Source organism: Salvelinus namaycush, chromosome 10, assembly GCF_016432855.1.
Source record: "Salvelinus namaycush isolate Seneca chromosome 10, SaNama_1.0, whole genome shotgun sequence".
In the NCBI taxonomy this organism is placed as follows: domain Eukaryota; kingdom Metazoa; phylum Chordata; class Actinopteri; order Salmoniformes; family Salmonidae; genus Salvelinus; species Salvelinus namaycush.
Window position 1 is genome coordinate 19,343,088 of NC_052316.1, and position 12,821 is coordinate 19,355,908.

The window sequence follows — 12,821 nt, forward strand, 5'->3', positions numbered from 1 at the left end:
TAAACTGATTATATATACACACAGACACAGGCAGACACACACACACGCACAACTTATTCCCCCACACACACACAATCACATTAATGGCATAGAGCATGGCATACAAATTTAGACCACAGCGACATAGATACAATAGACAATGCATGACACGCTAACTTGATTAAAGACGTTTACTGCAAAAGACTCGCAAACACATAAATAGATACACATAGTCCATCATGTCTCCTGCACATTTTTTACTTTGAAAAGCAACAGCACCCTTAATTGATGACATCCAAGCCACATGCTGTAAACCTTGTTTAAGGGGGAATTCAATGACAGATTGTTGTTCCAAGCTTATGAAACATGGATTCATTCAGTCCAGGCCAAGAGCCTCACTAGACAGGATGTGAGGATAAAGGCCCACACACACAACTGTCCTATGTAAAGTACCATGAGTTTAAATGATGGATGTGACCGTGCAACGTACATGCAGTGTTATCAGTTTCTACTACAGTAATACAAGCTCCTCTATTGTAGTTCTACAACTTAGACATAATCATATTTACTATAACAGTATTGAATAATATCAATAACAATCAATGTCATTAAACCAGTGTGTTTCTCTCCTCCCAGCTTTCCTTATGCTTCCCTGTCTCTTCCTGTTCCTCTTCTCTCACGCTCCCTCCCATTCAGCTCCCTCCCATCCAGCAGCTGCACGGTAGTGGACGATGGGGTTGTAAAAGCGAGGGCCGAAAGAGGAAGTCAGCGGGACCTTGTGAGTTATTATCCCCCCACCCCCCAACGTACACACAGGGGCCTGGGAACTGTCCTCTTCTCATAGAGGACCACAGTGTAGCGTGGAGCAGGGCTGTTCTCCGGGCCTACTTCCTCCATCACCATCTGTGTACCTTACCACCCCATCACAGGCCTGCTATACGTCCACAGCCGTTATAACGACACATGAGCGTATATGTACAACAAGACAGCATTTGCTTCATAATAAAACCACTTGCTCACCATTGCCTTACAACAGATTAGTTCCCACCGTGATCACTTGCGGGTACTGCCCGAGATGTCTGTTTTTGTGTGGCCCTAAACACGTCACAACGTGATAATTCATGGCAAAGTCATGGGTCTGGCAACAGAAATAGAAAATGTACGTAAATGTATGACTCAATGGGTCGGACATTATACCGGGTACACCAAGATATAGACCATTTACAACACAGTCAGATTTCACCTGTGGAGGCCCATGGTTATGGTGTTGAGATGCACCATCTGGGTTTATTAATAGTGTCCTATCTGGATCCCTGGCCTCTGGTCTGAGAGAAAACTGTGAGGTGTGAATACCAGTCATGCCTTTCCTCTAACAGCTGGTGATGATACAATTAACCCCCGCCTGGAGAAACCCCAGTCTCCCTCACTTTACACTCGGGACTCCCGAGTGGCGCAACAGTCTAAGGCACTGCATCTCAGTGCAAGAGGCGTCACTACAGTCCCTGGTTTGAATCCAGGCTGTATCACATCCGGCTGTGATTGGAAGTCCCATAGGGCGGAGCACAATTGGCCCAGTGTCGTCCGGGTTTGGCCGGGGTAGGTCGTCATTGTAAATAAGAATTTGTTCTTAACTGACTTGCCTAGTTAAATAAATAAATAAAAAACACAATTTCTCTGTGTGTCAGACACTAACTCACAAACATGAACAAACATACACATCAGTGCTTTCATCTCACTTGCACTTCACTGATAAACACTCATCTCTGATATAGAAGAACATCTGACTTACAACAGCAACACTTTTTTATTCTCTCTCCTCCCCCTCTCTCTCTCTGTCTGCCCCCCCCTCCTCCCTCTCTCTCTCTCTCTGCCACCCCTCTCCTCCTTCTCTCTCTCTCTCTGCCCCCCCTCCCCTCTCTCTCTCTCTCTCTCCCACTCTCCCTTCCCTCCCTCCCTTTCTCTTTCTCTCTCTCTCTCTCTCTCTCTCTCTCTCTCTCTCTCTCTCTCTCTCTCTCTCACTCACTCACTTTCTCACCCAGTCAGTGTGTCAGTGTGGTTAAAAGGCCATGGACTATGGCAGATTAGTTTGACCTTAGTGTACCATGGGGCCAGAGAGACAGGATATGACTCCAGAGGGGAGAGAGCTGGCACCATGAACTCCAACTCCAGCCCATATACCAAGTCAAATGACAAACATACGCATGCATTTGTCATTGTGTATTACAGAGGTCCTGGTATTGACCTGAGAACCTCAGGGCTCCCCATATTCCTCTAACTAATCTGCTCCAGTCATATCAGCTCCAACTCTACCATACTACAAACAGACCTTGACCCAGCAAGGAGCTGGTTCTATGTATCATGTCTTTGAGTCTCCAGGTCATAAATATGACAGGGAAATAAACCCTGCAGAACCCAGCTCCCACTGCTGGGGCCATCCTTTTCCCACAGTGCAGTATAAATAGCCCAGAATAGTGTAGGCCGGGTGACAGCATGGCCACTCGGGGAAGGATCCCACATGCAACAGCACATTCCAGCCCACCTGGCCTTGACAGCGCCCAGGTCACCTTTCAGGATATACGTCCCCCTCCCGCCTCCCCAAATAACCTCACACCTTCAAACCGCTCCCCCGCCGACCCTCTGCTTTCTCCACATCCCCCTCAGTAGGACCACTTTGCTCTGAAGGCATCCAGGCTACCTCATGCCTGCCTGGTCACTGGGTCCTCGGCTCACGCTCAATGACCTTCCAACCCTGACCACTGTGGAACGCCATGACATGGCACGTTGGCGCGCCCAGGGCAGTAACTAGGGTTTGCGTTTTAGTGAGGTCTGGAAAGAGGGGAGGGGGTTTGAAAGTTGAAATGTTTTGAAAGTTGAAGCTCATTTATTGCATTTCTATTCAATTAAAAAACTTTAAAATGCTATTTGGAAAACCCTATCCATTATCACCTTAGCTGCTGTAGGTTCATTCACCTCAGTAAATCTATAAAAAACACATAGACTATTAGCTATACAATTGTAATATGAAAAATGGGGGGAAATATATCGGACATATCTGTAAGCGACTATTTATTTACTAGTTGTGCACTCATTATCCGAGAGTCGGTTTTTGTTTGTTTTTTGGGATGTCCATAGACACCGCAGGAGTCGCGGGACAGGTTTAAAATAGCTTTTTGCCCGGCATCTCGCCAAAACTGTCAGCAGCGTCTCTAGACTGTTGCCTATTGCGCAGACTGCGCGTTGGGGTAGTTAGTTTTACGTCCGCGAGAAGGCGAAGTTAGCCGTTTTAGAAAGTGGTTAACGTTTTGGTAAAAAGGCACATCCAGGAGGCAAATCCGGGGGACGCAGGTGAACATAACGAACTAACCACTGTTAATGATTCCATTCGTTAGTACAAATGCAAGCGCTCAGTCAGATCAATAATATAAGAGTTCTGAGCTTTGATCAACTGGGAACAATGTTGACCCGTAATTTATTTTCAATATATATATTTTTTTGTATTTATTTTTTTCTAATGAGAAAAATTATGGAGGTGAGGTCCGGACTTCGGTGTCTTCATATGTAGGCTTAGTTACGGCATAAGCGCGCCAATGACAACACAAGCACAAGTAAGCGCCTCACGCTCTTCTCACCAACTTGTTGTGATGTGGTTGTGAAGTTGCCTTAAGCATGTTTGCATGTATGAACATCAAGTGCAATATGATATTGTTTGCTGCTGTAGAACTTGATTGGGTTTTGTAGGTCACACTGCATATCTCAGTCAGTGTGTGGAGACATTGTGGAGACAAGGCCTAGTCACTTATCTATAGCCTAGTCATAACAAATAGTTGAGGGAATCAGTGGTTAGTTGTTATTTAAGGTCTGAACTTGTGACTTGACAAGACCAGAATTCAACAGTATTTATCCAACTTTATTATCCAACGTGTATTGTCAGTCAATGTCAAAAGTCAGCAAGGTAAAGGAATACCACAATGTGTAAATAACATTTGATATGGGTTTCTGTCAAGTCAATCACGTACTGTAGTTGAATTATGAACATGTTTAATGATCTGGGTCTTCTCTATTTCCTGACATTACCATTGGCTCATGTAACCTCAAGTCACACCAACATGATTAATGCAATGTGCTTCTTATTTTGGAAGTGCATTTCTGCTACTGTATCACTTCATCTCTAGCATAGACTAGAAACACTAAAGATATGTTAACGGTACAACATGAAAACAGTTGCCTCCAATGCAGTGTCCACCCTTGAAATATCTGTTTGGTGACAGTAGGCAAAGCTTGTCTCTCATTTTCTTGAATCTTGTAACTCATCTATTCCTCTAACCGACAGCCACTTTATATTGGGGTGTTGTGTGTGCCTTTTCTTATACCTCAACATCTCAACATGCCCTAAGGTCCTGCCCAGTGTTGTGTCGTGCAGACATGTATAGCTGTCTGTGGTTTCATTTCCTACGGAAGTCTCAATGGGTTGGTGAGAAGGGGGAGGTAATCGGCCCTAAATATACCCGTTGCTTCCTGTCACCAGGGGGGGGGGGTTCTAAGGCACTGCATCTCAGTGCTAGAGGCGTCACTACAGACCCTGGTTCGATTCCAGGCTGTATCAAAACCGGACGTGATTGGGAGTCCCATAGGGCGGCGCACAATTTCCCCAGCGTCGTTAGGGTTTGGCCGAGGTAGGCCGTCATTGTAAATAATAATTTGTTCCTAACTGACTTGCCTAGTTAAATGAATAAAATAAAAAAATAAAAAACTATCACCAACTCTATAATTATTTCAATCTTTTGGTCTGTGTTCAGATATTTTCTGTGGATTAGTCCAGGAGCCTACTAGGGGCCATGTTTCATAGATGAGTGTCGTGAATTACATGTAAACAACTCCACCAACCATCATTGTCTATTTGTCTACCTCAGAGGAGGCTTGTGGTAGGAGCTATAAGAGGTTGGGCTCATTGTAATGGCCAGAATGGAATTCATGGAACAGAGTCAAACGTGGTTTCCATATGTTTAATACCGTTCCATTTATTCCATTCCAGCCTCCTCTGGTATAACTATATATTCCTCTCACTTGCCAACTATGCCCCTACAGAAGGTTACTTCCTTCTAGAATGACAACCAGTGATTTGGTTTCCCACGGCTATGAAATCGGGGTGGGGAGGTACCAATCCACGGGCAATCACTCTTCAGCCCTTTATCTGCCCCCTGACACCAATGTCCACCGCTATAAATCTTTTGCCTGGCAGCTGGAGTCTTCCTGATAATCACTACAGTGGTGTGAACCACACTACTCCAATATTGACAAACACACACATTGAATTTCTAGAACTATACACACACAGAACTATACAGAACAATTCAATATATGTTGGCCTACATCTTCCTCAATTGAACAGATCAAATCAGGAAATGGATGCTACAGACTCAAATACAGAATTTGTGACACTGCACTGTTCAATCAAAGACTCTGAAATTAGTGGGGTAGTTTCCAGGTGTATGTCCTTGGTTATTAAACATATTTGAGTTGTTTATAAAAACAGTCCTTAATGAATATGTTCTAGCCAGACACCAATGCATCAAGAGAAGGATGAACAAACTGAAGTACAGCAACCAGATGAAGCTGGTTGAGAGAATGCCAAGAGTGTGCAAAGCTGTCATCAAGGCAAAGGGCGGCTACTTTGAAGAATCTCAAATGTAAAATATATTTTGATTTGTTTAACACTTTTTTTTTTACTGGTATTGTATGTCTCATTTTCAAGTAACTTATGGTCTTGGGATAAAGTGTAATTTTACGATCCAACTCATGATGTATCAAAAAACTATTTTGATATTTGTTGCATGAAATGTTTCTACAGCAGTGAATTTGTGTCCTGTCTGTTAAAAGAAAAGACAACGTGTTTATTGAAGGCAGATGGGAGAACTGAGAGAAAGAGAAAGTGATGGCTCTGTAAAGGAATAGAAAGCGAGCAAATGTCTTTTTTTTGTTGCTTTACATTGCATTGACCCTGCTGCCATAAGGCTTGTCTTGACATTGATTACCGCTACAATAGAGTTAGGTGGAATCTCTGAGGAGATCAATTTGCTCCCCCTGGACCCAGCTCTTTCATGAGCGGTGAATAGGTACAGCGGGAAGTCCCAACTGCAGGGGTCCTGCAATGTTTCTCTAACAGAGTGTGAAGACAAACACATCACTGTAATGAGCTCTTTGTTTAGGTCATGAGCCAGTTATTTACACCTGGATCAGAATGATATGACCACGTCAACCTGCAATAATTGTTGTAATTATCTGTGGATACAGTAATAGATAATTCAGTTTGTTGTTATATTGGAGGTTGAATGATACCAATAAAGTGATGCTCTTTTGCTCAAACTGCATGATGGAAATAGGATTTTGATAAGATCACTAACCTGTTTCTAATATTGAACTATGTCAAGACCTACAATAATTCTAATGTATGGCATATCATCCACTATTTTACTGTAGACTACCAGATTGCTCTGTGACTCATTTTTATTTACATTGCTTTTTTACTAGTCTATTTAAAGTCATTTTGTTCATCAAAACAACATTGACAGTAAATACTATGGTATACATATTGAAGGGAATATTCTTTCACAAATACCAGTAAACCTGCCGATGAGGGCAACCTATAGTAGCACAATGTGTAAGTGGAAGTTAAAAGGCAGAACGGAAAATCGTCAACATCTTTGCGGAGAAAAATACAAATAAATAAATCAACGGGTTAGTTTAGAATCGTACGAAGCTTTGAGAAGTTGAAAAGGAGTAAAAATTCCTCCGCCGCGGCGACAGAAAAAAAAAAGTTAAATTCGAAAGGTGGGTTTTTAAAACAGTTCTACAATTAAAACCACTCAAATATCTCAGTAATCCGATTGTAATGCAATGTTGTTTGGGTGAGTGTCAAGTGTATATTAAAATGTGACGACACTCAAACAGATAGGCCAACTCCTCAGATAGATCCTCCTCTGTAACTTCTGCGGATTAATATATTTTCTTTTGAGTGACTTCAGTAGTGACGGGGTGAGGGGATAGTAGTGAAGAAACTTTGAACAGGGTGACGTTTTCTTTTATAGTAAAATATAAACAAAAACGAATATTTTAAAGTTAGAACAGACGCGTAAGAAATAAGGGGAACGGGTGTTTTATTATTTTTACTCAGTAACAGTATTGTTCTTGGCGACAGACTTTTGAGTTAATTTCACCTAACCAGAGACGGAGCTCAGCCTCGCGCTGGCGACTCTATGTGGATTTTACAGAAAACATGGGCCAATTACCCGGTTTTGCTTCGGACAAAGTATTAGTCTTCGTCGTCTGCTGCATTCGGCTTTCTTTGGGTAAGATACTGCGATGTTTTTTTGTAATACCTTTTTTTGACCTAAATCGTATTCTCTCGCTAGTTGCTTAGCATCTCTGCACACATGTCTGCATAACAACGCAGATGTGATTTTGACTTATTGATTCGCTAGGTGATTGGGCTACGTTTGATACAAAGTAACACATTTCGATACTTTGAAACTTTGTCACGTGCTTCTACGTCAGTTTAGTAAATAGCCAGAAAGAACGTTGTAGTGGTTACATGGCCTTAGCAGCTCGAGAAAAGGTGAAGAATGGGAAAAAGTTACAGGACAGCTACTGTTTTCTTTAGCAGTTTATTATTCAGGGTACATTGCATAGGTCTATTGCTATTTTAAATATGTGATATAGTACACACACTATCACGTAAGATTGATAGATGGTGTTTAATTATACATTATATTTAGTTGCCGAAATTGAGCTATATTGACTTTATTCTCGAGAGCTCGCACCGCTGCCCAGATGTTAGCTAACTATTGCGCTCGTCCATTATAGCTAGGGCTACAAGTGAAAGGAATTCAAAATGGTTGTGATGTGTTAGCTGTGAAAGTCGGAATTAAAATGTACGAATAAATCTCTTCTTTTTCATTTCATTTAGTTTGATGGAGTGTAGATTTGAGATGTCCATATGGTATTTAAAAAATATATATATTATGTTTTGGCCGTATTTGTTTAATACTTATTGCTGATTGGCTCAAACAATATTTTTTTCTGACAACACGCATATTGTCACATATTGACGACAATCACAACAATCATCGTGATAACAGTACTATTGTTAATACACTCATTCAAATCATCACACTATGAATTATTAGGCTAATACCAATGATATACATACAGAAATTGTTATTGTAAGGGACAGATCGAAATATACTGGGGGGGTGGTCCAAAATAGGGGAGAGTTGTCAAACTTTTTTTTGCTTTGGGGAGGGTAGTGCTTTTTTCCCCGTTGGTTTACATTTGCTATTCTGCTCGTATTTTCCCTATAAACAATGGCTTGAGTTATTTTTGATATTACCCTAATAAAGTTGAGAAACATTTGTGAATGTTTGGTATTGTGTTGCTATTACTATCTCTCTGGGGTTAGGCTTATGCTTCTCTTCCTTTGTACAGTTGAAGTCGGAAGTTTACATACACCTTAGCCAAATACATTTAAACTCAGTTTTTCACAATTCCTGACATTTAATCCTAGTAAAAATTCGCTGTTTTGGGTCAGTTAGGATCACCACTTTATTTTAAGAATGTGAAATGTCAGAATAATAGTAGAGAGAAAGATTTATTTCAGCTTTTATTTCTTTCATCACATTCCCAGTGGGTCAGAAGTTTACATACACTCAATTAGTATTTGGTAGCATTGCCTTTAAATTGTTTAACTTGGGTCAAATATTTTGGGTTGCCTTCCACAAGCTTCCCACAATAAGTTGAGTGAATTTTGGCCCATTCGTCCTGAGGAGCTGTTGTAACTGAGTGAGGTGTGTAGGCCTCCTTGCTCGCACACGCTTTCTCAGTTCTGCCCACAAATTTTCTATGGGATTGAGGTCAGGGCTTTGTGATGGCCACTCCAATACCTTGACTTTGTTGTCCTTAAGCAATTTTCCCACAACTTTGGAAGTATGTTTGGTGTCATTATCCATTTGGAAGACCCATTTGTGACCAAGCTTTAACTTCCTGACAGATGTCTTGAGATGCTGCTTCAATATATTACATAATATATTACATAATTTTCCTCCTTCATGAGGCCATCTATTTTGTGAAGTGCACCAGTCCCGTCTGCAGCAAAGCACCCCCACAACATAATGCTGCCACCCCCGTGCTTCATGGTTGGGATTGTGTTCTTCGGCTTGCAAGCCTCCCCCTTTTTCCTCCAAACATAACGATGGTCATTATGGCCAAACAGTTCCATTTTTGTTTCATCAGACCAGAGGACATTTCTCCAAAAGTACGATGATCTTAGTGCACTCTTGTGCAGTTGCAAACCGTAGTCTGTCTTTTTTATGGCGGTTTTGGAGCAGTGGCTTCCTTGCTGAGTGGCATTTCAGGTTATGTCGATATAGGACTCGTTTTACTGTGGATATAGATACTTTTGTACCTGTTTCCTCCAGCGTCTTCACAAGGTCCTTTGCTGTTGTTCTGGGATTGATTTGCACTTTTCGCACCAAAGTACGTTCATCTCTAGGAGACAAAATGCGTCTCCTTCCTGAGCGGTATGACGGCTGCGTGGTCCCATGGTGTTTATACTTGCGTACTATTGTTTGTACAGCTGAACGTGGTACCTTCAGGCGTTTGGAAATTGCTCCCAACGATGAACCAGACTTGTGGAGGTCTACAATTGTTTTATGATGTCTTGGCTGATTTCTTTTGATTTCCCATGATGTCACGCAAAGAGGCACTGAGTTTGAATGTAGGCCTTGAAACACATCCACAGGTACACCTCCAATTGACTCAAATTATGTTGATTAGCCTATCAGAAGCTTCTAAAGCCGGCCTCCCGGGTGGCGCAGTGGTCTAGGGCACTGCATCGCAGTGCTAACTGCGCCACCAGAGTCTCTGGGTTCGCGCCCAGGCTCTGTCGCAGCCGGCCGCGACCGGGAGGTCCATGGGGCGACGCACAATTGGGCTAGCGTCGTCCGGGTTAGGGAGGGTTTGGCCGGTAGGGATATCCTTGTCTCATCGCGCTCCAGCGACTCCTGTGGCGGGCCGGGCGCAGTGCGCGCTAACCAAGGGGGCCAGGTGCACGGTGTTTCCTCCGACACATTGGTGCGGCTGGCTTCCGGGTTGGAGGCGCGCTGTGTTAAAGAAGCAGTGCGGCTTGGTTGGGTTGTGCTTCGGAGGACGCATGGCTTTCGACCTTCGTCTCTCCCGAGCCCGTACGGGAGTTGTAGCGATGAGACAAGATAGTAATTACTAGCGATTGGATACCACGAAAATTGGGGAGAAAAGGGGATAAAAAAAATAAATAAAAAAAAATAAAAAAAAAGAAGCTTCTAAAGCCATGACATAATTTTCTGGAATTTTCCAAGCTGTTTAAAGGCACAGTCAACTTGGTGTATGTAAGCTTCTGACCCACTGAAATTGTGATACAGTGAATTATAAGTGAAATAATCTGTCAGTAAACAATTTTTGGAAAAATTGGTTGTGTCATGCACAAAGTAGATGTCCTAACCGACTTGCCAAAACTGTAGTTTGTTAACAAGAAATTTGTGGAGTGGTTGAAAAACAAGTTTTAATGACTCCAACCTAAGTGTATGTAAACTTCCGACTTCAACTGTATATACAGTACTAGTCAAAAGGTTTGGACACACCTACTCATTTCAGTGTTTTTCTTTATTTTTACTATTTTGTACATTGTAGAATAATAGTGAAGACGTCAAAAATATGAAATACACATATGGAATCATGTAGTAACCAAAAAAGTGTTTAACAAATCAAAATATATTTTATATTTGAGATTCTTCAAAGCAGCCACCCTTTGCCTTGATGTCAGCTTTGCACACTCTTGGCGTTCTCTCAACCAGCTTCATGAGGTAGTCACCTGGAATGCTTTTCCAACAGTCTTGAAGGAGTTCCCGCATGTGCTATCATGTAGTAACCAAAAAAGTGTAAAACAAGTCAAAATATATTTTACATTTTAGATTTATCAAAGTACCCACCCTTTGCCTTGATGATAGCTTTGCACACTCTTGGTATTGCCTCAACCAGCCGTATGTTCCCACATATGCTGAGCACTTGTTGGCTGCTTTTCCTTCAATCTGCGGTCCAACTCATACCAAACCATCTCAATTGGATTGAGGTCGGGTGATTGTGGAGGCCAGGTCATCTGATGCAGCACTCCATCACTTGCCTTCCTTGTCGAATAGCCCTTACACAGCCTAGAGGTGTGTTGGGTCATTGTCCTGTTGAAAAACAAATGATAGTCCCACCTGTCTAATGTACATTGCTCGTGTTTCTTGGCCCAAGCAAGTCTCTTCTTATTATTGGTGACCTTTAGTAGTGGTTTCTTTGCAGCAATTCGACCATGAAGGCCTGCTCAAACGCATTAAGAAGGAAAGAAATTCCACAAATTAACTTTTAACAAGGCACACTTGTTAATTGAAATGCATTCCAGTTGACTACCGCATGAAGCTGGTTGAGAGAATGCCAAGAATGCCAAGAGGCAAAGGTTGGCTACTTTGAAGAATCTCAAATAAATAATATATTTTGATTTCTTTAATACTTTTTGGGTTACTACATGATTCCATATGTGTTATTTCATAGTTGTGATGTCTTCACTATTATTCTACAATGTAGAAAATAGTAAAAATAAAGAAAAACCCTTGAATGAGTGGGTGTGTCCAAACCTTTTACTGGTACTGTATATCTCATACAGTGGACACCTAAGCCTATAGGCCTATGCATACAATGCCCTGATACATTTAGTCCTTAAATCTCTGACAGCTGAACTGTGTGTTGGGCAATTATTATTTTAGGAAAGTAGTCTTAAAGAAACAAGTAGAAATAGGCTATAACGTTTTGCATATGCTACACATCGAAAACACAAGGAATAGTGTTTTTGTCATTTGTTATAGCTGTTTTAAGAACACATACATGTGGCTCATATTGCCAACATCCCTCGTTTATTGATGGAGCTGTCTGCCCCAGGTCAGATCTGAATGCATATGGATGTCTGGCAAATTTCTCAAATGTCCTGTAAATTAAAATCTTCCCTGTCATGTTGTCTGACGCAAAATGTTCCAAAAAGTAACTCTGAAATGGTATTGTTTTTATGAAGATTTTTGAATAGTCAAATGAAAATCTGTCACCATTTGGATGGAACCTAGCTATAGACACTCTAAAGACTGGCAAGTGAGCTAGTCCAGCCCCAAACATCTAAAGAATAAGCTACAGCCCAATTGATGAATGAAAAGAGACGTCTGTTACAAAACCAAAAGTTCAAAAGACATTCAGAGATTGTCAAGTCAAGCCTTCGATACTGGGTAAGCCTACAAGGTAGGGAGGGATGTATTTTCTGTTTGTCAAGATTTACATAGTATATTTATTGTGGTGTTGATAATGCAAACCATGAGGGGGAGGGTGATCTGTTTATTTTACAGTACAAGGGGGGGGTCATGTGAAAATATTTGTATTGTTGGGGAGGGGGGTGCATTTCTTTTGACACCTTGAGTTGGGACCAGCCCCCCATCAGTACATTTCTATATGCCCCTTACTATTACTATCTGCACTGTACTATTACTTATTTGTGATATTAACCAGATTCAACAGTACTGGTGCAGACACAGGCATAGCACAGAAATGGCGGTCAATAGAAAAACACATGAATTCCAGCCAGGTAAGGGACACTAACATAAAAGTGATTACATGTGACTGTAATTTATCCATTTTACATGGACTCTCACAGTTTACAACAGAGGAGTCACACAAAAGAACACAAGACAATGCAAAACTGCTGCATGTAGGAGAAGAAGCGGGTGGAATGT

At 41.7% G+C, this 12,821-nt stretch overlaps 1 protein-coding gene across 1 annotated transcript in view; it reads left to right on the forward strand.

Moving 5' to 3' along the window:
- Positions 1-7,021: 7,021 nt before the first annotated feature.
- notch2 (notch receptor 2) overlaps positions 7,022-12,821 on the forward strand; it is a 55,939-nt gene continuing 50,139 nt past the window's right edge. The window contains exon 1 of the mRNA XM_039002461.1: positions 7,022-7,325. Within this exon, the coding sequence (XP_038858389.1) occupies positions 7,253-7,325 (73 nt within the window). The 5' untranslated portion in view covers positions 7,022-7,252. The remainder of the gene's footprint in view (positions 7,326-12,821) is intronic.